Below are 23,867 nucleotides of genomic sequence, written 5' to 3' on the forward strand. Positions count from 1 at the left end.
ACATGCCCAATCAGTTGGTCACACCAACCATTACCTTTCATTTGTACTAAAAACCTTTTCACATTAATACAGTTAATACAGCGGATCCCGAACATAGTAGTTCCCCTAATGCAACTGTACAAATGTGTGTGAAAGCTCATAGATAGCATGTACTGTCACTGTTCAGAAACATGAGTGATTTCCATACTTCAGGGCTATGGCTACAACCATTTCTGACCAATAAAATTCATCTCCTTGTCTCCAGTCAGATGCATTATTAGGATACGTTTAGCAGCTATTTTCTTACATCACAGTGTTTGTGTACTATGACAACAATACATATTTATTGTTTCCTTTTTCCCCCAGTTTGAGTAAGAAATTCTCTGTGGCTGGCAGCTTATGTTGAATGTTTACCATTCAAATGCAATCTTGACATATGAGGCCATTTTAAAATGTATATAACTTGATTTGCTCAGCTGCAGAGACAAGTGGTCTTATCAAATCTCAGTACAGATTGAATGAATATGTTAAAATGACTGTGAATAATATTTGAACAATTACATCCTTTAGCACGAAAAATCAGTGCCTGTCTATTGTGTTTAATTCATTTTATATCATTTCAGTATTGTACACAGTTGGTTTTCACAGATGAAAATACTAATATTGGGAGTTATTGATTTAGCCCACCATGCCTCCCTGCATGGCTCTTGTAAATAATGGATTTTATTTTCATTTGCATTTATTTTACGAAGTCAAGGTTACCTCCCCAAGGTATAAGTTAAGGTATAAGCCCATCTTTACTTGTATATTATGTAGTGTAATAGCGCCTCTATGTGGAGACAATGAGATCTGTAGCTTCAGTAAGTATTCAATACCATAAAGTTCTCAGTTGAATATTGACATTCTGAACAATATTTCAGATTTAAACAAAAAATAAAAAATAAAAATACAGGGTGACTCGCTGGATGTTGCCTCCAGAACACACACTACATCATTTTGTGAAGTGGATTATGTTGACAAACTCAAGTTTATATGGTGTATTATGTTGACATGGCCAAATGCATGTACATAGTGTTATGCCAAGTAGGCTAACTCCAGTTCTGCCATCACTGACATTTTATCTAGAAGCTGAATGTTGAGGTATCGCCAGTTTAATGTGTGGGCATGAGGCCAGTGTTTGCCAGCACAGTATCTAAGCATAACCTAATATCCGTGGAGCTTTGGCAACATTCATATTACTCTTTGATTCGTTGATACGTTGATGCATTCCTAATTATGTTCTACTACCAGAATGTGCCACAGTACCTCTATAGGTGAACTGCTGAAATGCCTCCAGTGCAGCCCTGTTTTGGAGCCCTCACTCTGCAAGACAAAATGTTCCTGTGGGTTGTGTATTGCTATTCAGGCAGCGGTGTCCTCCCCATTGTCTCTTTTAAGCAACCCAGAGGCCTTGTCATGTGACTTGTCTTTATCCATTCTCACACTGAGCCTTTGTGTTTCAACTGCCTCCACTGGGTTCAGTGGCTCTGCTATGAGATGGACACATTTGAAGAGCAACAGTTGTATGTCCAGGAAAGCTGATATATATATATATATATATATATATATATATATATATATATATATATATATATATATATATATATCTTGGGGTGTACTTCTGACAAACAGCATTGCTTTGTCCTGGTTTAATTGTCTAAAACTTCTCATGTCAAAAAAATGGTGAATGTGAGCAAACAACAGCCTGGGTTTACTAGGTCTCTACCCTCTGCCCTGCTTCACGTTGCATCCTTTGAGTCTACAAGTAAATATTCTCATTTTGCTGTAATGCTTTGTAACTGCTACATCAAACACCCAGATATCGTACACTCCAATGCTCAAATCAGCTCCCTCCAAAAAATCTTGAGGGAGATTTTCATTGGTAGTCAAAGCCAGTGACAGACAGGCAGTATGGTATTTGTGCCACTTATTCATTTTCTAAGATCCTCATTCAAAAGTATATCAAGACAAAGACATGAGGTACATAAGGTATACTTATCTTTCTATAAATTTGGCATGACGCAAACCATTCATGATGACATCAGAAAAGGAACATTTTCTCACAATGGCCAATAATAGATACTAGGTAATATTTATTAAGTGACAAATACATATCCCTGGTTTTTCCCACAGTGCCTACACAGTGTAAAAACTGCCAATCCAATCAGTGTTTTTAATTATCAGAGCTACCCTGCCATCTCTCCCCAGACTTGCCAGTTCTTCCATGTACAGATTGTACTGACTGCTACTCTTCACTTTGGCAGATTTAATGGAACTTTTTTTATCTGCTTCCAGCTTTTGCTATCCCTCAAGGAGGCCACACACACACATACATGCTCCAGTCTTCGTTTGGACTACAAGCCAGTGTCTCTGCTGCCTGTGACTTTATTAATTTGCCAATATAAATTGGCACAGAATGGCAAGAACCATGGTAACGGTTTGATTCTGAAATCTTAACAGATTTTCAGCTTATCTGTATATCATTGATGTGTTATTAGTCTGTTGCCATGCCCTGTTATTACTGCTTTATGATGGCATTGTAAGTTTCTCTGGATGAAGCATCTGGCAAATAGATAAATAGAAATATCATCTCATATTAATATACAATGGAAATTTAAAAAAGGGAAGTGCTTTGTCAGTCCTCTCATGTTGATTTATATCAAATTTCAGTGTAATCCAGTACTTAAATGTTTTTGGGTTACTTGTCCTTTTTGTTCAACAAAATCCCTGGTCGCTGAAGAAAATGTCTTAATTTTACTCCAATACATTTCCTTGGCCTCCTGTTTTTTGTTGTTTTTGTCAAGAACACTCCTTCTGGGCAGGTCTTTGGCAGGTTGGTTGTTCCTTATTTTATGTTGGTAAGCGGACTGTAGGCGCCTTGTAACATACATCATCTTGTGATGCACCTGGACACATCATCAGTGATGTTACCTGGGGTCATTGGGTGTTTCGGGTCTTTCAACAATCAGACACCCTCACCCAGGCGACCCAGCCAGGGTTGATCAAGCCCCGGCTTGTGTCCAGGTAGCGCTACCCCACCCATGGCTCTCCTCTCCTGATCCACAGCCACCTAGAAGCAACTTCTGCTGCCTCAAGGGCCAACTAGATGGCGCTTCGCCTACTGGCCCCTGTGATGCCCAGCATGTTGTAGACCCTGCAGAGGGACTGGCCTGCGAGCCCTCTGCATCCCACCTCAATGGGCTCGAACCTCGCAAAACCTCTTTGAAAATTAATGAGCCAGATATGAGTACAATTTATCATCATTAATGCAAACCTTCTGTTGTTATGGTAACCAACCACGAGGATCTGTCTGACTGAACAGTACAGTATGTACTACGCATGGTTGTACTTTGTTATGTAAAAGGTGTGCTTCAGACCTAAACTCCAAAACAGTAGTAGGCATTCAACTTCCAGGCTTTGTTTGTGTTCCTTGTTTACATGCTCCTTTTTTTGAATTGCATTCCACAAATCCATCAATGAAATATGCAGGTGTTGTAATTTCAAAATGCAAACACTGACGTTCACTGGCTTGGACCAATCACTTTTTACAAGCTAGTGTATGCAAGCGTTTGCATTTATTTTGGCCATATTTCATTTTTCAATCCTCTGTCTAGTGCTACTTATGAACTGTAGTGATTTCCAATTTTAGTTGATGTGAGTGAGCTGTAAGAAATGTGTATTACAAGTCAGTTAGACTGAGGCAATTGACTTAATCAGCATAAACCTGTGCCTAATCATAAACACTTCATTGTATTTGTTTTCTGGTAGTATGTACAGTACCCTCTTAGGATTTTATTCAATTTGCAAAATGTATTGTAAACTGAATATATTTAAAACAGAAACCAGCAGTATTCTACACAATGAAACAATACTCCTTCTTTCCTATAATTTTCCATTACTCTTTGCAGGATAACAGTTCCTTCCAGGTCACTGCCAGAATGCAGGAATCTCTTTCCAAACGTCGACGTACAGATTTTTTATGTTAATGATCTTTCACTGCCCCTCACTGGTCATAAGTGGTATGACATCCACTTTTGACTTCACTGGGCTTCCTGCTCTGGCCCCCTCAGCCTTCAAATACCTATGATCTCTCACACAAATCTGCTATGCAGAGCTCAGCTTACACATTGTTAGACCACTTTGGGTGCAAATATGTTATTTATTCTACATTATACTCTAGGCAAAATATTCCAGCTGCTTGAAGCACAGCGGCCCTCACCAGCCTCCTCTAAAATTCCTCTAAAGGCCCCATTATCCAGTACTGAGGCCTTGCCTCCATAACTAAGGTTATTTTAGTACTGCATCAAACCACTTACAGTATATGAAGTGAATATGCTGAGAACGGGGCCTGTGTATCATACAGGCAAGTGCTGTCATCACAAAATATACTGTCACCTTAATCAGAGATTGATGTCAGTGCAAATAATTATGAATATTTATATTCATAACTAGTTTACAGATAAATGTCCTTTTTCCACTAAAGCTCAAAATTGTGGGGTGTGTGGTCATAGGCACCAGGGGGTGCCATTGCACCCCCACAAATCGTCATCACCATCACAATCTCCCTTTATTGATATCATACTGTAGAACTGCCTCCTAGACATGCGGAATGGCTTGAATCCTTCACTCCCATACTTCTGAATGAACTATTCAAATTAGTTTCTTCTTCCAGATCATCCTCCTGTTCTCTTGACCCCATGCACACAAAGCTACTGAAGGAGATGTTGCCTGTCCTTGGCAAATCAATTTTTCATATAATGAAGTCTTCAAGAAGAAAAAAAGTATTTTATGAAATCAAGCCACTGCTCAAGAAATCTCATTTGGATTCTACAGACCTTGCTGACTATAGACCTATTTCAAACCACCAATTTCTATCAAAGATCCTTGAGAAATGTGTAGCTCAGCAGTTCTCTTCCTTCTCAGCAGCTCTCTTCAATGTGTATGAGAGGTTTCAGTCTGGTTTTAGGAAGCATCATAATACTTATAGAGTATTGAATGATCTGTTTCTCTCCCTTGATTGTTACATTACATTACATTACATTACAGGCATTTAGCAGACGCTCTTATCCAGAGCGACGTACACAACTTTTTACATAGCACTTTACATTGTATCCATTTATACAGCTGGATATATACTGAAGCAATGCAGGTTAAGTACCTTGCTCAAGGGTACAACGGCAGTGTCCTTACCCGGGAATCGAACCTGCGACCTTTCGGTTACAAGCGCAGTTCCTTACCCACTGTGCCACACTCCGTCCTGATTGTGGCTGTAACAATGTTCTTGTCCTGCTTGACCTAAGTGTTGCCTTGGATACCATAGACTACCGAATTCTCCTCCATAGGCTTGGTGAAATTAGTTGGTGTCATTGGGCAAGCCCTTATGTGGTTTAAATCTTATTTCTATGACCGATCTCAGTCTGTTAGGGCAAACAATTAATCATGTGAGTATTCCAGAGTAAACTTTGGAGTACCTCAAGGATCTGTGTTTGGGTCCTTAGCTCTTTTCTCTGTACATGCTCCCCCTTGGGGACATCATAAGCAGACATGGTGTTAATTATCACTGCTATGCAGATGATACACAACTATATACATATATTAGTGAGTCAAATTAGAGGCCTGTCTTAAAGACATGATGGCTTGGATGTTTCCTCATGTTGAATTCTGATAAAACTGAGCTACTTAATGCTTAGCATACTTTTTAGTTTGGCCAGAGCAGAAAAGACACAGCACCACCAGCAGGGGCTTTTGTTGAGTGCGGATGGTGGTTTGAGCCTCCAAGTCTGTTCAGATGGCCGTCATTTTTTTCACTTCATCCAATGTCCTCCTCTCCTAGATACCTAGACAGATGTGCAGGTGAATTCAGTGCCTCTATTTCCACTGCATAAAATCAATGGTAGGGTATCTGCTGAGAAATAATAGTATTAATGAATAAATCAATAGCAATAATACTTAACAAATTTTGGCAAAGTTTAGAACAAATTCCAATTGCATTGTAACATGAAGTCATTGCAACAGAATGACAGAGTGATGATGGCATTGCTCTTATTCATAGTAGCCATCTTTGCATCTTTATTCACCAATTTACACTCACTGCTGTACCATGTCTGGTTGATCATTAAAATGCTTAATTAGAAATACTGACATTATCTTAAAATCACAAAATGAACATCAATAAGACATACTGTAGCAAACATTTGTTTGAAATCAGTAGCCTACATGCAAAGTACCAAGGGAATATACAGGGGGAAAGGACACTGAATTCAGCAGTACACCAGGGCCTGGGTAAGTCAAGAATCATTGTTTTTATTGCTCCCTTGATCATAAATCCCCACTCCCCCCGTCCCAGCATTTGATAATCTCTTTTCTTTGCCACGCACACGACAGGCAGATTTTTAAATCCTGCGCACGCCCCTTCTCCCTTTGTCTGTTGTCTGTGGTATGAATAGTCAATCAGGAATTCCATTAACATCACTTCTGTATATATGACCTGAGCTCAATGTGTTTGCGCCCTTGCATTTATAGCTAAGCATTTTGCTATGATCTAGGCACAGAGCCCCCCCAACCACCCCACCACACTAATCACACTAAACACTAAGCTCATGGGATGGTGTCATATGATGGGTTTTTCGAACTCGTAGCAAAATCGGATAAGCACATCAGAGAAAGAAGAGGGTGAAGGTTCAACTTTCCTGAGGGCTACTGCTATTGTACCCTTGAGCAAGACACTTAATAAAATTGGTTCAGTACATACCCAGCTATAAAGTTATCCTATATGATGGTGTCTACTAAGAAAATAAATAAACCAAAATGGCAGCCGTCACTGTATTCCCCACCTTGCAAATCAATATACTTTTCATCAGTTGGAGGCTAACACACAGACGATACTGATGTAAATGGTACAGTTATATCCTAGAGGGTGCTACACATTTGTGCCAGTTGAGGCAAGTTCACCTCCCTTCACTGTACAGCACTATTGCTTTTGCGAGTTCACAGTTGTGCAAAGACCTGAAGCAAATGTAATACATTTGGAATACACCAGTGTGGTGTGGGGATGGCTGGTTTAAGCAGCCACACCTGCCCTGGGTCAAGCTAATTAGACCTGGCCAATTGGATAATTGGTTAAGAATTAGATAATTGGCCAGGCTAATTGGACCCAGGAACAGGAGTGGCTGCACCTGTGCGTAGTGAGGTAATCACTGCGCACAGGTTAAATCTGCCATCCCCACCCACATCAGGAGCTCTCTGTCATGACAGGGTTTTTACATCTGCTCATTTGGCGTTACCATCTTGCCAAACCCTTGTACAATAAAATCTGGACTGCTGAACATCATCTCCCTGTGTCTCTGTGCTGGAGGGCCCCAAAGAAAGCCACTTCGGTGGCCTGTGGCAGGCGTGTTTGCCACAACCAGCTAACAGGGTACAGTATTGGCAAGAATGTCACATACTGAAATGATACACTCAAAGCAACATTTGTTGCTCCTACCTGAGTAATGTCGGTCATCTTTGAGAGGGAGAGAGAGAAAGAAGGAGAGAGATGGAACACAATACAGCATTAGTCACCAATACACAGACATACAGCAACCACATTTACATGGAATCAATTGCCTGACTAAACAACCAAACATTTAAATATTATATTAAAAGAAACAACTAAAATGAACACTGCTGACCCAAATAAAAGTAGCACATCATAAAACTGCATTGCACCATTTGGACAGCTCTCTGAAATAAGAAAACCTCACACTCACCGGCCACTTATTAGGTACACCTGTTCAACTGCACCCGTTAAATTCAAATATCTAATCAGCCAATCACTTGGCAGCAACTCAATGCATTTAGGCACATAGTCAACGGTCAAGACGATCTGCTGAAGTTCAAACCAAGCAGAATGGGGAAGAAAGGTGATTTAAGTGACTTTGAACGTGGCATGGTTGTTGGTGCCAGACAGGCTGGTTTGAGTATTTCAGAAACTGCTGATCTACTGGGATTTTCACGCACAACCATCTTTAGGGTTTACAGAGAATGGTCCGAGAAAGAGAAAATACCCAGTGAGCGGAAGTTCTCTGGGCAAAAATGCCTTGTTGATGACAGAGGTCAGAGGAGAATGGCCAGGTTGGTTTCAGCTGATAGAAAGGTAACTCAAATAACCACTCGTTACAACCGAGGTATGCAGAAGAGCATCTCTGAAGGCACAACACGTCGAACCTTGAAGCAGACGGGCTACAGCAGCAGAATACCACACTGGGTGCCACTCCTGTCAGCTAAAAACAGGAAACTGAGGCTACATTTGGCATGCTTTAACCAAGATTGGAAAAACGTTGCCTGGACTGATGAGTCTCGATTTCTGCTGCGACATTCAGATGGTAGGGTCAGAATTTGGCGTAAACAACATGAAAGCATGGATCCATCCTGCCTTGTTCCAACAGTTCAGGCTGGTGGTGGTGGTATAATGGTGTGGGGGATATTTTCTTGGCACACTTTGGGTCCCTTAGTACCAATTGAGCATCATTTAAACGCCACAGCCTACCTGAATATTGTTGCTGACCATGTCCATCCCTTTATGACCACAGTGTACCCATCTTCTGATGGCTACTTCCAGCAGGATAGTGCACCATGTTACAAAGCTCAAATCATCTCAAACTGGTTTCTTGAACATGACAATGAGTTCACTGTACTCAAATGGCCTCCACAGTCACCAGATCTCAATCCAATAGAGCACCTTTGGGATGTGGTGGAACAGGAGATTCACATCATGGATATGCAGCCGACAAATCTGCAGCAACTGCGTGATGCTATCATGTCAATATGGACCAAAATCTCTGAAGAATGTTTCCAGCACCTTGTTGAATCTATTCCACGAAGAATTAAGGCAGTTCTGAAGGCAAAAGGGGGTCCAACCTGGTACTAGCAAGGTGTACCTAATAAAGTGGCCGGTTAGTGTATATTGTACCACAAAGCATATTGAAATACTCTGAAATATGAAAACCTTCTGTTGTATCACAAAGAATACTGAGGATTTACTGATTGTTAATACATTCAGTTTATTTCTAAACCAATTCCCCTCTCAAGCATGTTACCGTTTTACTGAATTAGTATGAAAATACGAATGAATAAAAGGAATTTGTCATTATTTTAATGCGATTTCAGTGAAAGGATTTGCTCTGTCTTTTGTTTCCAGCTGCATGTGTTGATATTTTGCCTATTTTGCAAATAGGTATGTACATAACACTCATTCGTGTGTAGGACTCACAGTAAATTCCAATGATACACTTAATAGTAAGGTACTATTAGTCCGTATCAAGATTTGGTCTGGTTTGCCCCTCTGGATGGGAAGGATTGCAAAAATGACTGAGCTGCTTCTGGGAGAGAGTTTGGTGTTCACCTAAAATAGCATCCTAGAATGTTGTTTTTGCTGTACTCGGGCCTCCATCTGTGAGCTTTGTCTGTGAATACTTTCAGTTCTTTCTTATCCAAGCAGACAAAAGCACTGACAGACACACACACGCACACACACACACACACGGGTGCCCTGGATAAACACGCAGAGCAGACACACACACTCACAGTGGCAGACTGGTTTGGGTGAGTCCCACTTCCCCAGCTTGGTACACAGAGTGGAGTTTCGGCCCACCAGAATGAAGCCGGTCAGGCAGCTGTACTGCAGCATAGTGCCCTCCACCGGGGGCCCAGGGGGCCACGCTGCCACCTGCCCGTTCTCCAGGGACGTCCACACACGTGGGCATAGCAGCACTGGTGCAGAGAAGGAAAGACACTGGGCACAGGCACACTGCAACATTGCTGCACATCAATTTACTGGAGGAACTATGGAAAACTGGTCACTTCCCCATCAGCTTGAACAAGTTTGAACATACGAACATTTGACAAAATATGAAAAAGACATTAAAGAGAAAGAAAGAAAGACAGATCTGGCCTCTTTGACATTAGACTTGATGAGGAAAGTTATTTTCTAATTTAATACATGTAATATAGAGGGTAACGGAAGAGCTGCATGACAGAGATTCACAAGGTGAGTGGCACATACAGCATCTGCTCCGCAGGGTCATGTCAGTCCAGGTGTCATTGGGAAGGCACTTCCGGACCTTAGGTCCCACGATAACTCTGTTCCCCCGGCAGATGTACTCTATCTCATAGTCCACTGGCAGTATCTGCACACTGCGTATCTGCAGAGAGCGAAAGGGAAGGTCAAGAGCCGTGTTAGAGGGCATCCAAACAAAACACACCACAAACACTGCCATCCATTATTGTAAAAGCAGACATTAAGAAAGGTTGGATCGATTGCTCACGTGTGTGGCTGATTTGCAAATATGGCAAGTATGGTGGTTTGTAAAATGATGTATGTATTTATTCTTTTGGACTTTTATAAAGATAGAAAAAAATTATTTCAAAAATTTAGTGTCACACATAATGACACTCCTCCTTATTCGTTAATTCAGCTGAAAGACCTCTGTAGGAATCACACATGCCCTCAATGCAATTTATTTCTAATGTGTTTGCTTGTGTAAACAGCAACTGTGATATGAATAATACACTGCATTCTGGCAATGTATTCATAATATCTGCTGCTAATGGGGGGGGACATGACCTCCAAATGCATGTATGTATGGGGACCATGTATGTGAGTAACTACAACTACCAGTTACCTTGTGCTAATTGGTAATAAAGTGACACAATGCACAAATTCAGAATCCATCAATGTTGTGAATATTAAACATTAAAGCCAGTGTAAAACTGATTGGTATATGGTTTCGCAATGTTTTTGAGATTTAATATTCTAAGGAAATAAATTGGGATATATGAGCGAAAGGGGACTGACATAACTCTAGTGGACAGAGACACCTGACTCACACAGAAGCTGTTTTTGTGGTGTGATTTAGATTATTATTTATTTATTTATTTATTTTCAAAACTAAGCTCAAAGTCCCAAACGGCTACAATCTGAGATCTTAGAAATGTTCATTAAAAATATGAAAGTTGGGACTACTTAACCTGCATGGAAGTAGGTCCTGGGGGGACATTTTTGAGAAAACATCAAATGGTCCCCCATCATGTTGTATTGGGTGGTACTGTAAATATCCCAACAAACAACATCTTGAAGATTTTCTGCTTGCAGTCCCCCTGGCCCTGGCACCCTTAGCTGTAAGCCAACCCTAGCACTGATGTAGAGCATCCGGCCACTACCTCTTTTCACTCTGCAGTTCACCAGCTGAGCAACACGGCCATTCTGCTGAAGGAGAGCGGATGCAGACTACAGGCACTCAAACGACCAGAGGAGTCGCTCGTGCGTGATGAGGTGGGGAAATACAGCCGTCTCTCCCAGAGAAACGCTACAGCCAACTTTACTGTGGTCCATCAAGCACTACAGCTTCAGCAGCATTCAAGCTGGGCCAAAGAGATGAAATGTTGTAAACCGGTCTCCCATAAGAGTTCCATTAAGCAAAATGAATTTACCCTCTGGCTCTAAAAGCAGTGGAAATAGATATTTCTTTATCTCTAGTCTCCAGGCTGTGGCTGTCAATCTGCGTGTTAATTGCATGTCTTTGTAGAGCCACCCAACGCCTAAAGCCGTTAAACAGTTCTCAACCGTTTGTTTTTGTGACTGGCAACAACATTTCTGGCTCATGAAAACACATATACACACTACAGGTTCTACTGAACGGATTCTCCTTGGAAACGTCTGACTCATTTTAAAACCTGGTGGCTATAGCTCACAATCATTACATTGTAAGCCAGAGGTGTGAAACTCAATTTCTGGAGGTTTTAGGGTTTGCTTATTATAAACAGTCAATTTAGGCTTTGGAATAAAGCTCTGCGGACTCTAGACAATCAGTTCAACTGACTTTGGTGCTGAAAAACCAAAAAACCTCAGACGAAATGGCCCCCCAGGACTGGGGACTATAACCCCTGCTGCAGGCCATTAAGGGTGAGAGGAACACCGGCATCACCATTATTGCATAAAAACAAATTTCTCAAAAAATATATATCCTTTCTGAAGTTAAATCCAAGAAATCAGCTGTACCTGCTCCTGGGTCAGCCCTCTGTATCGTATCCCTCCATCTCGTGGAGGACGAATTATAGCACAGCCTGCAGAAGAAAGGATCAGACCAGAGATTACACCATAGAAACAATCAGACAGAAAGTTCAGACAGCCAATATGCAACTAAATTTCCTCTCCCATAGAAAATACCCTGTCAAAACTCCTCAGACACAGCATCGTATTTCATAACAAGATCTCCAAGAGATGTAAATCTATCACAATGTCAAGCATGCAGTGCAGTGGTCTAGACCTAGAATGTGGCGATACAGGTGCAGCAACACAACTGTACACTTTTCTACACAAATGTAGAAGTACTTAAATGAATTTTTCCATTAAATTCCAGCTGTGTAAATAAATAGCTACATATATTAAGGTGTGCATGGATAAGAGTGTTTGTTCAATGAGATATTTAAATAAGAAGCTTAAAAAGAAATGGCTAGATGTACTCTATCAAGCACGCAATCAAGATCCATGTTTGGGGGGTTACTATATCATGTCTGTCGATGAGATGCTCTAGGGAGTGTATGACTGGAGGATGTCTTTCCTTCATATCTAAAATGTACTGCCCATCCTTTCATCTAAACCCAAAGTTATATCCTTAAAGGCATAGTTCACCATAAAATTAATGTTATTTATTAATTTCCTAACCTTGAGAAAAGTCTTTTGACCTAACAATGCCAGCTCTCTGCAACAACTTTTTATAGACTTGATTAGTCTATCAAAAATGCTTCATGAGGCCTCATTTCAAAATAGTTAATTAGTTCAAAAACCTTAAGAATCATTAATTAAAATTAAAATTTTAATTCAAAGTAGTTTTCTTTTTTCAACAATTTTCAGTGAAGACTGAGATAAAGATACTATTGAATGCACTTTCATACGTTTCTTTTGTGTGGCCTAGTTTGTGTCTCTATTCTTGAACGTCTTAAACTGCGCACTGCAATTAACAAAGCAGCACCCTGAAAAATACTATACTGTTGTACCTATCATTGAGATATCCTAGTTTAAGAATAATGTATTTTTATATCCAGATTTCAACCATCACAATGCTCTTTACATGGAGATGTTACACTAATTCACACTAATCCACACCCACCATCAATATGTAGCACCAACACTGCTGCATGAACTTACAGCACAGATCAGGACAAGAAAGAAATGTTTGTTTATCTAACTGAATTACTGTTCAGATTTGATAGAGGACAGACTGGGGAGCATAGCTTTCAATACCCAAGTCATTCAGAAACAAATATGCCTGGGGCGTCTAAATAAAATGGTTATTTAAAATATGGTCATGCTTCACTTATGAGACAGGTGTTACCTTAGGGCCTAAAACTATATTCAGAAGAATAATGGACTGTGTCAAATAAATGCTACGGTGGTTGCCTCTGAATGACAATGCAGAGCAGAAACACTGCTATAAAAATGGCCTTTATTCTAGCCTAACACTTCACCAACTGATTCAAATGATATATTCTTGAATGTGCCCCTGTAGCTTCTCACCCCAGATCTGGTAGCATTATTGATTTAAGCAGCAGAGAAGCTGCTGGAATACAAGCTTTCAGGACTGCAGCTGTGTGAAACTCATCTAAGACCTGGTTCTTTACGCCAGTGGGATGCAGCTCACACACCATGAGACAACTGAAAGACTGGCGTACAGTAGAGACGACGTGCACTAGTAGAGGTATTCAGGATCGGACCTTCTATAATACGAATATAATATGCACCTGAAATTGGTATTGCTTCAACCTCACAAAAACATATTTACACTCTGCACTTGTCGATCACTGACAGTACTTTTCAGGACTGGATTCAAGCTAAATATTTTGTTGGCCTCAAATGTTTCTCTGTGCTGCAATTCTGCTTTACTCCAGGAAGTTTCCACATAAATCAGAGGATTTTTATAAAAGGTTTTTATAAAGTGATCATATTTGGAAGCACAAAGAGACATGAACATTCACACAAATACAAACACACATCTTTGCAGGTTACCTCCAGTCGTTGAATTATGTATTGCCACAGTGAGAGATGGTACAATGGCGAGAGTTAAAATAAACAATAATAGTGCCATTCCACTATCTGCAGAGAGAGAGAGAGAGAAGGAGAAGGATGGTTAATAATGCATATTAATCCCGCTGAGCTCACTGACAGACAGAATTACTCCCAAAAATAACCACCCCAAATCTCACTTGTATGAAATATATGGCAATCAACATGGCCCACTAGTTAATGCACATACACACACAACATTGGGAACCACTCCATGTATCACATTATTTGGCCTCATTTATCCAAAGTAGTAACATGGAAGCCTGATTTGAATGTTATTCCTAATAAAACACAGCAGAAAACTTGAATGTGTGCAAGTAACATAACATTGTTACTGGAATGCAATATTTTACTTTAATTACTAATAATTACTTTACATGTCAATGCATTACACAGGCACTGTGCAATAAACAATTTCCCACATATATTGACAGGAAACTTTACAGAAACATTTAACAAAATTACCCATGTATACGTATATCAGACTTATATCACATTTACGCATGTAAATGTAATTACATGAGCACAAGGCTACTATAAAGAAAAGATACTTTTTTCATTTAGAAAAATTCGAGCCAAATGCTTTGTATTTGCTGTGTAATTAGCTGCCCAAATTAAAAACTGAGGGGACATATCATACCACAAAGATTCCCAAAGGCAACACTGAACAACAATACACAGCAAGTGATGTTATAGCCTGCAGAATCTAGAATCATGAGGGTATTACAGGATGTGTAGGGCAGAGGTTTGGGGACCACAGAGTCACTGTATAACAGTCTGTTATGGAATGACAGACTACAAGCAGAAAGAAAAAACAAAAACAAAACAGCACTCTGGAACAAAGAAAATGAATTACAACAGTAAACATACACAATCCAACACCAATTTCATCAAAGGGACTTATCCAGGCAATAAAATGTAAAGCACAAACAGTTCAAGGGTTTAAGTTATTTAAAAAGTGCTATTTAAAATAATTGATAAATAGCAAAAAGAAAGCAATGAATAAAGTTAAATGAATGAATGAATGAATGAATGAATGAATGAATGAAGAAATGAAGTTCCACATACGTCCTGCAGGTGTCAGCAGAGCCCAGCACAACACAACTGTGCAGAAATATGTGGCTGGTGATTGTTGCTTCAAGGACCCTTCCAGTTACAGCTATAGTAGGTAGCAGGTAGAGGGGTACAGTGCCAGGTTTGCTTGAGTTGTGAATCCAACAGGGAATCGTGTAAATTGTATGAATTACAATAGATGCATGCTATTCCCATTTTAATGTATATTGAAATGTAAATACTAAAGTAATAACAGTTTTACATTAGATAAGTCTTCATGGGAAATGTGTCCCATACCCAGCAGAATTCTCAGTGCTGTATCCATGCTTGCGGAGTTGGAATAAGCCCAAACAGGAGCACAAGTTGATTTAACTCTCACACTTTGCTGTGTAGGTGTATAGAAAATTATTTTCTCTAAAAATTAATATGTAACAAACCACCATAATCTGGAGAATCATAGTACTTGAAATGAGAGCCTATAAACATGCCAGTGTACTGTTACTGGTATTTGTAGCTCATTAGCAGATCTATTCATCGCAAAGACTTTCAAATACTCATTATTTATTTAAAGATACTGAACTAAGGAAGGAAGCATCCATATGGAATTCTGCAAACTGAGAAATCCTTCTTCTTTTCCTGTCTCTCTCCATCTGCTTAATTCCCTCAGTCTCCGACCTTTATATCCCTTGTGTTCTGTACACTTTCACCATCACTCTAATCGTACATATTGTTTTGCAATGCATAGGCACCCATGCATATACAAGCACACGTTCACTGGTCGCAATGAGTATAGACATGTAACAGAAGGCACTCCTTCTCTCAGACAGTAATGGGAGCAGGCAGCTCTGCCTAATTCTGTTGCTTGGCAACTACTCACTATCCCTCCCTCCCTCTCTCTCTCTCTCTCTCTCTCTCTATCTGTCAGTCAGTTTCCATAATTTTCCCTTTTTAGACCCCTCCCATCCTCTGTTTTCCTCCCTCCCTCTCTCCGTCTTTACTGCTTTCTCTCAATCTTTGCACCAGACCTTTTCACCGACATATAATTAATTCAAGGGGTAGAAAATGGCATTTTCACACTGTAATCAGACGAAACCATTTTTGGACGTATTAAAAAAGAAACTAATTGTGGAGCGCTTTGAAGCAATTTTCTGCCTAGCACAGCATAAAAGAATGGAGGCTAGACTGGCTGACTAATTTACTTTACATGCAGGCCACAGCACAGAAACACTCAGAAACATCATTCTAAACATTTTCATGACGGAGAATGGAAAGCCATCCAAAATGTATTAGAAGCCTACCATTAAATAGGTAAAACACAATTAGGTCAACAATTCGACAATATTGCCCCAGACCGCTGCATTTTCTGAGCAGAACCATTAGAATTAATTTAGTTTTAAGCTGTAACTGCAGTATGAAGTAATGCAGTGTTGTTTTTCATTGCCAGGTACTATGGTCTGTACACTGTTCTCTGTGTGTGTATTCCCTCTCATATAAATTCAGACCTAAAAGGGAAACAGGATTCACGCTAAAGGGTGATAATGATGATTATTCTGACAGTGATGATCATAAATATTCTGGCAATCGTGAGGATGATGCAGACGATGATGAAGATAATGATTATGCTGTGATGATTATGATAGCAATTACATTAATTAACATTAATAACAAGGTTGTTGATAATAATAATTATTGTTTTTGTTATTACTATTATTATTATTATTATTATTATTAGTAGTATGCCTGTTGTTAAGATACCACTGTTTCTGTTTAGGGCCAACCATCAATGAAGATGCCCCACTTTGATGGTAGACAAATTTCCTCATTAAATTGATTCCATGATGAGTAACTAGATAATGTCCCTGCTGCTTAGGCTTGTTCTTGAAACCAAATACTAAAATGAAATTGTATTCATGTTGTGGAGCGCAGCCAGAGTGACAGTCTCATCATCACTACAATGATCTTACAAGCTCTATTATACGTACCACCAGAGACAAAATGAACCGAGTGAGAGAAAGACAGCGTGTGAGAGGGGGAGGGGGTTCAGAGCATGGCTTGGCTGTGTTGCATAACATTATCACAATCACAGCAGTACACACACTGCTGTGAAAGCGAAACATTTTCAAGGACAAACAGAAGCCATATATAATTGCCTAATTTTTTCCCATATTCCTGTTGAAGGCGACTCACTACAGAAAATTGCCACTCATTACAGAATGAGATGCTCACTCTGTGGTAACTCATGCATGCTACAGGCTCGATCATTAAGTATTGTGGAATTTCAGTGCACTTTACGCAACTCTTCCGTATAAATCATTAAAGGAAATGGGCTATAATTACACCAAAAATATTTGCCATTTGATATGGTTAAAGTTGTTTTCCTTTAATGGTATTATTAAATCTTTCATATATATTTTTTTTCTCAACATGCAAATATATGGGAATTGCTAAGAATGTTAATTAACATTTGGGTCAGCAAATGCTATATCAGAACTTTACAGTACTGTATGAATATGAAAATTTGAGACAGATCATCTAAATTAGAAACATAGATTATTTCAACATGAATTTGTCAGAATGTTATACAGTATGCATACAAGTGTGTGTAATAATTTTGAAGAGTCTTTTATTTTGAAGAGAAACAAAGCTTTTCCATTTCTGTTCAAATGGGCTATTTTCTTAGTACCACATGCGTCATAGCTAAGGTGTAAATTTGACCATTTTTAAGTCATTCTGGTGGCACAGGAACTTAATGGATCTACATGTTACAACCATGGCTCTTATTTCCACATCTGTATTTTGAATGTTGGAATCACATCTGAGTATCTGGAACACCAGCAGGGCCCCTGCATTGAATTTAATCCAGAAAACACTGATTTCTTCAGGACATATCACTACACTGCAAATGAGAGGCAAAGCTTTAGGGGACTATTTAACCATCTGGGGGTATAAACCACTACATTTGTTACATTGCAACAAACAGTGGCCATTCTCAGTGAATAGGCTTGATGGGATATAGGCCTGTTTTCACAGGTGGTTTTAATGAGAGAGTTGAGTAGGATATAGTGCAAAAATGAAAACTACAAGTAGAGACTGAAGCACAACTGAGAAAAGAATGGCATAACATTGTTCAGATGAATACATAAATCAATGGATTCTGGCTTGAGTAGAAATAAAACAGGGGATCTTGTTCAGGCACTAGCGACAGTGAAAAATCAGTTTTGGTTACATGACTGATGGAATAGCCTTGTATTTTTTTCTAACTCACTGATAATTTCAATGGGAAACTGACTGAAGTCGAATAAAAAATTTTACTGCCTTTTTTCACCTGTCATTGGGCTATGGGGTTCACTAAATTTGACAAAAACATTGTTGTCAAGTGAGTGAAAGGTTTGGTTTAATCCTGTTTAGTTTTTACTCCTTATCCAGGCTAATTATTAGTGTCGTCCAAATGTCACCCTTCCAAAAAATACCAGTCCATTACGTAAAAAACTTTTTTTTTATGTGAGTGGCGTGAATCAAATCAGATCAAAAAGCCCAAGAAAAGGGTTTAGTTAGGCATGTAAAGCTTGTGTTACAAAATGTTTTCAAGTTTTCTAAACTTCCCCTAGGGTAATTTTATCAATGAATACCATAGATAGTTACTGACATTTTATTCCATTTGAGTTAGTTACCATAATTAACAATCAATAGTTAATTAATAGTAAGCAGTGAAAGAGAAAAACATATTGCTGAGAAACAGCAAGATGCCACAGTGAGATGGATGAAGGTGTAGTTAATTAGCACTATACATAATTCCCAGAGCATCAGCAGAGTGGAGAAGACGAAGGGAGAGAGACAGTCACACACTGAGAGACATGAACACATGCTGAGAGCCACTGAAACAGTCTAGTAAAGATCAGAGAGAGAGAGAGAGACAGAGAGAGGGGGGAGGGGGCTTACATTTGAACTGGTCTGGTTGATAAATATCTAGGTAAGTCGGTTTTAACGAATAGAATTAGTGAATCAACAGTGATGTTTTCATTGCCATTTCACCTGTAAGTTAGTGAGGTAATCAGCAGGTCAGTACATGGGCCTGTGTAAGAGACAAGCCTCAGACAGACAGTACCTTTTCATCTGTTGATTTTCCTACAAACTGCTTTTACCCACAGTCTTATAATTTTATTTCTTTCCTGTTTCACAGTTTTGTTTTGTTTTTTTTAAACAACCTACAGTGCATATATCAATGTTTCCTTAAATACAACACATCTGACTTTCATACAACTTCATTATAAAGTTACATATTATAATCAACCACATTTCCAGCTTGGAAACAGGCAGTATTTCTCCCTCAACTTGTGTTTTCTGGCCCTGAAAACATTCCATTCTAAACCAGACCTTACAGTTGTACCTAAACACAAGTCAGCAGTTTATTTTCGTGGCATGGAATCAGATGCATAAATGTTGCTGAAAATCCCAGTGCTATTCATTCTAACCCACTGAAACCATGCCATCTTTTCAAAAATCCATTACTCACGGATTTAAATGTCTGTCTCGTTGTCTGGTCCTGACTACAATTCTCTCCGCCTTGATTATTTACGGTCACTCACTCTGTATAGTAGTGTAGCTGTTCGGGTACACGCACCACTGATGACACTTTTCCAGAACCATGGACAGAGACCCAGTCAAGCACAGTTGAGAATAGTTCTGGCCGAGTAATACAGAAAGTCCCCGTCGGAAAATTCTATGTTCACTCGGACAAAAAGGTGTTGGATATTCATGCTAATGTTTCCCCTTAAAATCTGTCGTGGATTTTAAAAACTGCAGTCTAAGTCGAGATATACGTAAAAGTTGTATAGAAATGTCAACGCGCAATCATTAACTGCGATACAATGGCACGGTAATGACTTATAGGCAGTTGGCTGCTTCACAATTTGTATGTGTTCTAATCTTGAATGAAATACTACAGAAGCAATATAGCATGCTGTAAATGCGCTGCAGTGCAGAACAGAACACACAATGTGACACCATACTGTTAAAGGGACTAATATCAGTATGGTGTAACACCGCTTCCGAAACTCAAGTGCATCTGAAAACGAAGGGAAGACATGACATCAACCACGAAAACAGGTTTTCCAGATAATTGTCAGACTACAATTCAAACACAGCAATGGGTGGTGAAGAGGCATTGAAATCTCGACTTACAGCGCCGCTCAGTTGCTTGTTCGTGTTGAGCCGGGAATAAATGGTCACTTACAAATAAATGCCAGTTATATCCACGCGACCAAGCGTAATTGTGTGTTTGCGCGCGTGTGTGAGTTTAAGAAAAATATATGGCTAAATATCCTATACGATCCAAGCGTAAACTGCACACCTTGGTAATATATTTCCCTGTACACAACACTACACATTCCCTGAATTGCAATAAATTGTTAAAAATGACCAAAATCTAATCGAATATGAATATGTTTAAAGGAAAATATGTACTAGCACCTGCTGGCTAGATCAGTAGCCTACACGAAAGCCAAAGACTAGCCTACAAGGTAGGCTACCACTCATACTATTACTGCAAATTAAGCAAACAAACAACAAACCTGCGGTAAAATGTATCTACCTTGTAAAAAAACATATCAGCATTACAACTGGCCTTAAGTCTGTGTGCATACTAGCTACAATTGTGCTTCAGCCAGGAAGCATATTGCTCGAATATTAACGCTCATATAATACATTAAAAATCTACAAGGATAATCTAAAATCAAAACGGAAAAAAATTAACTCGACAACAAATTACTACCAATGTAAGTGCTGACTATACGGCTGTAACGTTTGTACTTACAGATACTTAAGAAGCCCGCTCAATACGTCAATTTCCGTCGAATTGTACTCGTACAAAAATAAGCAGATGTCGTGTAGCTTATGTGGCAAAATGTGCTTATGTTCAAACAACTGTGCTCATATAACCACCTATCTGTATAAGGATGCATCCGTCTATTTTGTATACGAAAAATAAACGTGCGTCTTATTTGTATTGCTATCTAGATGTTATAATTTTGTTGGGTGGAAATTCTGAATCTGAAAAATACAGTATACATAAACGTTTCTTCCTTGGACGACGAAGCACAGTTCCCCTCCCTCCTTTCCTTCCTTCTTTCTCTCCCAACACTCCCTCGCTAACTCACGACGTCATCGACGGAGACGTAACAACGTTAACTGTCCCTCGATCGCGCTCACACTAATCACACAGGCTGCAGTGTCCATGTGTTAGGCAATGCATACCCAGCATCTACCATTTAATCAGCCAATAAGAGCTTAGAATTCCTAACTCACTATGAGTCTGTATTCTCGCTTAGATAAGTGGTGCTAGTCTCCACAACTGAAGTGTTGAATGGCATGGTGGTGTGTGTAGATAGACATGGTCTCTAATATATGTGTTCCAGTGGGGAGATTCTGTTGTCCACATTTGCGCATATGGTGGATACTACATGGAGGTATTGCTGAATGAAATCCAACGAGCATGAATATTATTAAGTTATGTATTTTATGTGGTGCTCATATCGACAGTACTATCATATATAACTATGAAACGTTCATAGTGTCAGACCTCTTTATTGTGATCAGTCAATCACATCTATATCACAGAATTATCACCTTGGTCTCTTCTCCCCCTTCTCTCCCCCTTCAATTACTTTTCCCCTCCCTCCCTTCATTCTCTTCTACACTCACCCTCCCCATGCAGTCTATTCTAAGTGCACTCTTCTCTATTTTTATATCACTGTTGAATAATTGAAACACAGAGACAGATGATACTCACTCTTTTCTCTCTTCTTGTTTTCATCAACCCTCAATGTTGTTCTCACAATGTTATCTTCCACACCTCTGTTTCTCTGCCACTCACTCACAGTGCACACAGCTTCTCTTGATATTGCTTCCTACTTGTCCCTGTGTGATCATAGTGTAATGGGCTTACCCTTGCTGTTAGCATCACTTGTTGGCATGATTTTGTCCCTTCTGGTTTAACCCCTCTGCATTTGTAAACATTTCTCCTGCCTAGGATCTAAAGTCTCTACCGTGGCAACACATTACCTTCTGTAAACAGCGGTGGTTGGGTCACAAGCAGTGCTCCTGGGAAAAAAAAAAAACTTACCAGAACAGCACAACCAATTAACGTTCAAAATCTATTTTATTTGCTGCAGTCGGTTTGTTATACATGAAACTATAAGACTGAGGGTTGCTTGTGAAGAACAAAAAAATCTTATGGCAGTGCAGTAGGTGCCATCATATACACAGCAGAAATAAACACTGTTGAATACATCATTTTTTAAATCAGTGCTTAAGCTACTTTTAATATAATTGCAGAAACAGTTGGGTGGGCTAACCAGTATACACAGTTTTACGGCAATTACATTTGCATCAAACAAGATGCAGATGCATCTGGAACATGTTCATAATTCACTTCGCCTCCTCTGGGAGGATTAAGCCTGCCAGGGCTCAAAGCTGACATCTTCAGTCATAATTGGGCATGTTTAAACATAGCCCCCCTGCCCCCAACAGCCACACACACACACACACACATACAGTAAACACCAAATACACACATTCAAGCTGTAACAGCTGGGCAATGCGTTCATTTCTCATTTCAAGTTATCATTATGCACCTGTGCATGCAGGACAAAGCATTGAATGCAATTTGTTCCACTTTGTTGATTTCACACTGCTTGTTTGTTTTTCAATTTTAGAAGAACTGTGTGCAATGTTACATGGGTGTCATTGTTCATTAATAGTGAAATATAATATTTTATCTAAAAGATGCTATTGAAATAAATTTACATTACATACATTACAATAACTTAGCAGATGCTCTTATCCATAAACAACAAGTGTAATGTTTACCTAACAAACTATTTGTATTTTATCAAAAGAAAGCACCACCAGACAGATAACTTTACACAGTTGTAACTATAACATATATATTTCCCTATAAAGGGAACTCTACAGAAATAAAGAGAAAAGAAAGGTAATCCTTCAATCTGTATAGGAATATGGGCAGAGTTTCTGCTACTGTAGTGGAATGTGTGATCTTTGTCCGCTCAAAACAAAAAATTTGTAAAAATAAACAAAAATGATAAGTATATATTAATAAATGTGGTGTGGTCCCACTGGTTTCTCTGAAAGGCTGGTCCAACTGGATTATCAACAGAATATACCATAAACCCGATATAAGGGTTGTAGATAAGTTCTTATCTATAATGTGGCAGACATATTTATGTTAACAGTTTAATAAATAATGTAAAAAAGAAAAACTGAATAACATAACTTTTAAAAATCTGTGCAGATAGAGGTTCCAATATTTTTCAGTCAACAACACTCAATATGCCTGTACATACAGTGGAGGCAGAAAGACTAAAATGATTCACACTTTTAACCCTTTAATGTGTAAGTTTGCAAGCATGTGATTAGAATGTTCTTTACTGAACATTCTAATGCTGATGTAACAATTGTTACAGGTAATTGAAAGCAATGGGGTTCTAGAGTTCCTGTAATGTGTAATGTGTAGGTTACTTAAAATTTTGAAATAATAATAATAATAATAATATATATATATATATATATATATGCATTCCAAAAATTTTACTTTTCAAAGAGAAAAAATAAAATAACAAAACACAGAGTAATTTTTAATGCATGAGGACTCACTACCATTTAAGCAGTAGAATTTCAA

General features: G+C 39.1%; 1 protein-coding gene across 7 annotated transcripts in view; it reads right to left on the reverse strand.

Moving 5' to 3' along the window:
- gabbr1a (gamma-aminobutyric acid (GABA) B receptor, 1a) overlaps positions 1-22,086 on the reverse strand; it is a 60,988-nt gene extending 38,902 nt beyond the window's left edge. For 2 of the 7 annotated variants that reach the window (XM_035435156.1, XM_035435164.1), the window contains exons 1-5: positions 14,063-14,141; positions 12,056-12,120; positions 10,061-10,199; positions 9,583-9,768; positions 7,502-7,519 (exon numbers count right to left, since the gene is read on the reverse strand). In XM_035435156.1, the coding sequence (XP_035291047.1) occupies positions 7,502-7,519; positions 9,583-9,768; positions 10,061-10,199; positions 12,056-12,120; positions 14,063-14,141 (487 nt within the window). Of the gene's footprint in view, positions 1-7,501; positions 7,520-9,582; positions 9,769-10,060; positions 10,200-12,055; positions 12,121-14,062; positions 14,150-15,187; positions 15,205-19,685; positions 19,704-20,353; positions 21,372-21,959 lie in introns of those variants that run through there. The other 5 variants (XM_035435139.1, XM_035435130.1, XM_035435112.1 and 2 more) reach the window with 5 other exon arrangements.
- Between the last annotated feature and the right edge of the window lie 1,781 nt (positions 22,087-23,867).

The sequence above is a fragment of the Anguilla anguilla genome, chromosome 1, assembly GCF_013347855.1.
Source record: "Anguilla anguilla isolate fAngAng1 chromosome 1, fAngAng1.pri, whole genome shotgun sequence".
NCBI classification, from domain to species: Eukaryota; Metazoa; Chordata; class Actinopteri; order Anguilliformes; family Anguillidae; genus Anguilla; species Anguilla anguilla.